The 3,307-nt window shown below is 35.6% G+C and overlaps 1 protein-coding gene across 3 annotated transcripts in view; it reads left to right on the forward strand.

Moving 5' to 3' along the window:
* The window catches only part of LOC111367029 (probable cyclic nucleotide-gated ion channel 20, chloroplastic), an 18,595-nt gene continuing 15,288 nt past the window's right edge, over positions 1–3,307 (forward strand). The window contains exons 1-5 of one of the 3 annotated variants that reach the window (XM_022987705.1): positions 1–322; positions 1,172–1,687; positions 1,944–2,135; positions 2,309–2,407; positions 2,841–2,978. In XM_022987705.1, coding sequence (XP_022843473.1) covers positions 308–322; positions 1,172–1,687; positions 1,944–2,135; positions 2,309–2,407; positions 2,841–2,978 — 960 coding nt within the window. In that variant the 5' untranslated portion in view covers positions 1–307. The remainder of the gene's footprint in view (positions 323–1,171; positions 1,688–1,943; positions 2,136–2,308; positions 2,408–2,840; positions 2,979–3,307) is intronic. The other 2 variants (XM_022987707.1, XM_022987706.1) reach the window with 2 other exon arrangements.

Raw genomic sequence — 3,307 nt, forward strand, 5'->3', positions numbered from 1 at the left:
AAAAGAAAAAGAAAGAAAGAAAGAAAGAAAGAATGGAAGGATGAAATTATTGTCCTTTTGTTCCAAGTTGCAACTTGGAAAGTCATCGGTCGTATTTGTCAAGTCATCGCCAAATTTACAACTCATAGCATAGTATACACCAATTTCCTGTGTTCCCTAGTTTTGATTCAAGCTTTGAAGTCTACCGATGCTGGGTTTTTATGACAGTGTTTTCGATTTTTCCTGAGCTTTGAGAAACCCGGTTTCGTCAGTTTGACTGTTATATGTTTTTCTCTCCTTATGATCATAGCAAGATGGGCTGTTCCTAATGGGCGTTGAAGCGGTTTGAGTTCCATTTCTTGTTGGAGTTTTATTTTTCTTCTTAAGTAATTTAATTAAGCTTTCTTTATGGTGGTGACTTTGATTGCTTTAGCTATTAATGAATGCTGGTTTTGATACGTACATATATAATATTCGTGGTGTAAAGATGGGAATTTTTTTGGGGAAAATAAGTTAACATGATAGTATGAAATGTTCAAAAAGTCAATAGTTAGTAAATAGTAATCATCCTTATTTAACAGTACCATGTGATTAAGGCTTATTTCAAACTGTCTGGTGGTTAAATTAGAGAAGACCGGGGAGATGCAACGACCTTTATTTAAAAGCTATAGCCGATATCAGCCGAGAATTGACCTGAAGTACTATTTGTTTGGCTTCGAAGCATCCCTTATCAAATAGGCCACCCTCAAATACAGGTCCTTGCATAAGTTGGCTGTTGATCCTGTTAACTTGAACAGTAGGTAGATTTGTGTCCTAGAAAGATATGAGCTAGTCAAGATTTTAGTGATAATGACCAACAATTAATCTTATTTACTTAGATGTGGGAATAGAATAATATGATCCTTCAATAGGAATTAAATCTTGGTAGAATGGACGAGTTTATTGTTGTGAACACTCCTTGACATCTAGTTTTTTGCAAGTATTTGGTTGACGGAAATTACAAAAAATTTCTCTATAAATTCCAACTTTGTTTCTTTGATTAGAATTGAGAATGGGTGCTTATGTGCAAAGAGTAACTTTCTCAAACTTGAGAGTGGGTTACTTTATCGTCATGTACTTTGATTGGCACTAATTCTCAACCTTTAACCACTGGTGTATATCTTCAATAAAATGTTAAACATCTTCTCTGCAGATATATAATATAAACATGGATGCTTCGGAAAAAGATGAGGTGCCTATGTTATCAGCGGCACAGTTGCTATCCAATGAGCGCAATAAAACTCCAATCTGGATTTCATCCAGGACTAGAAGTGCATCAATGTCTCTCCCTACGAATTCCATGGACTACTCCGAACAAGGGAACAATCTTGTAGGATTCACTGGTCCATTAAGAAATGGAAGGCAAACTTCATTTAAGCAATTGAGCGGCCCTTTATATGTTAGCAATAAACATGTAGGCAACTTGCAGCCTAACCAAGGTGCATTAAGGCGCAAAGCCACTGAGTCCAACTTTGAAAGATATCCTTCACTTGATGGGATGGTGCATAATGTTTGGCCAGATGACAACTATGCAGGAAGAAATGAACATCTTTTGAGGTCCGGGCAACTTGGAATGTGCAATGACCCATATTGCACGGTATGCCCAAGCAGTTACAATTTTAAGGGGCAGCAGAAGATTTCAAGAACATCAGATGTGTTTGACGCTAAGGTATTAAACTCACACTGCTAAAGAGTTCAGGCATATATTTTTGGATTGGAGAAAAATGTTTTTAGTGATGGGGGGAACTGCAATTTATTGCATATATTTCTTGTATTGAAAAAATCTCATCCAGTAGGCAGTTATCTCTTCTTATTTACTTGTCTAGTGCAAATAACTTAACAGATTATGCTCAAAACAAGTAATACTTATAATGGAAACTTGGGAGATGCGCTCATGCTTTTTGGTTTTCTTGCTCCTGTTTCAGGTCCACAATGTGCTTTATGGAGATGCTAAAGGTTGGGCTAAGAGAATTTGTTCTTTTGTGCGCCGTTTTATTCCAGGAGTCATGAATCCTCATGCAAAAATTGTTCAGCAGTGGAACAAGTTCTTCGTAATTTCTTGCTTATTTGCAATATTTTTAGACCCACTATTCTTCTTTCTGCTGTCAGTGATTCAGGTGTAGTTCTAAAAGTTGGTTGTTTATTATATGTTATGTATTTGCATTCCTGACCACATTGCATGCCTTTCATAAACTTCATTTCTTTGTGCCCATTCCTTTTGACGTGTTATTATAAAAGTGCATATATGAGCTAGTTTATATCATATTTATGTGTTACCATTTTGGATCAGGATAACAAATGCATAGTTCTAAACTGGCCCATGACAACAACAGTTGTGGTTTTGAGGAGCTTGACTGACTTCATTTACGTAATTCACATCCTTCTTCAGGTAACCATTCCCCCTTGTTTGTTCAAAAGCCTTCTAATGTTGTTATTTTTGTAATTAATCGTGGTCAGTGAGTAAACAAGAATAAGATGTTACTCTTAAATTCATATTCATTGGCGAGATAATTTTTGTGGACCTTTTATATTATAGACATATTATGAATGTATTTAGTAGAAGCGCAACTCTCCTGTTTTATCTGTGTTTGGATCAATGTGAAGAAATATATATGCGGGGCCATCTATTAAAAAAGATAAAGAGATGGATAATAATTATTGTACATATAATCTATAAATCTGCATTTACAAATAATTATCAGTATGATGTATGATTCTGGAAAAAATAGATCCTCCTTATTTGTGTATAGTTATAGTTATTTTGCCAATAATCTTGGTTGATCACTGTACAATCTTGACCGGGTATCCCATTCTCATTGCAGTTCAGGCTGGCTTATGTTGCTCCCGAATCTAGAGTGGTGGGAGCTGGAGATTTAGTTGATGATCCAAAAAAGATTGCTCGCAATTATCTTTCCAGTTATTTTATAATAGATGTCTTTGTTGCATTGCCACTTCCACAAGTTAGGATCGCTTCTCTACTTGTCCTTCTTCTCCATGATAATGTCGTATCCTCTGTACATTTGTCACCAATATTAGATTATGACCCTGTTTTTTCACATTAGGGGCTTGTTTGGTTCGGATTTTAATCTAAGTCAAAGTTAGAAAATCAATATTAACCACATCTTTCATGGACCTCACAACTTTTCAACCACACATTTCAAAAACTTCTATCACAATCTACTAGAAAAATCTAATTTCAATACCTACCAAACACCCTTTAGATTTGAACACTCATAGTTGGGTTCTTGGGGATACTAAGGTAACGCATAAGATACTGAAAACCCCTTTT

This window comes from Olea europaea, chromosome 18 (assembly GCF_002742605.1).
Source record: "Olea europaea var. sylvestris chromosome 18, O_europaea_v1, whole genome shotgun sequence".
Classification (NCBI taxonomy): Eukaryota; Viridiplantae; Streptophyta; class Magnoliopsida; order Lamiales; family Oleaceae; genus Olea; species Olea europaea.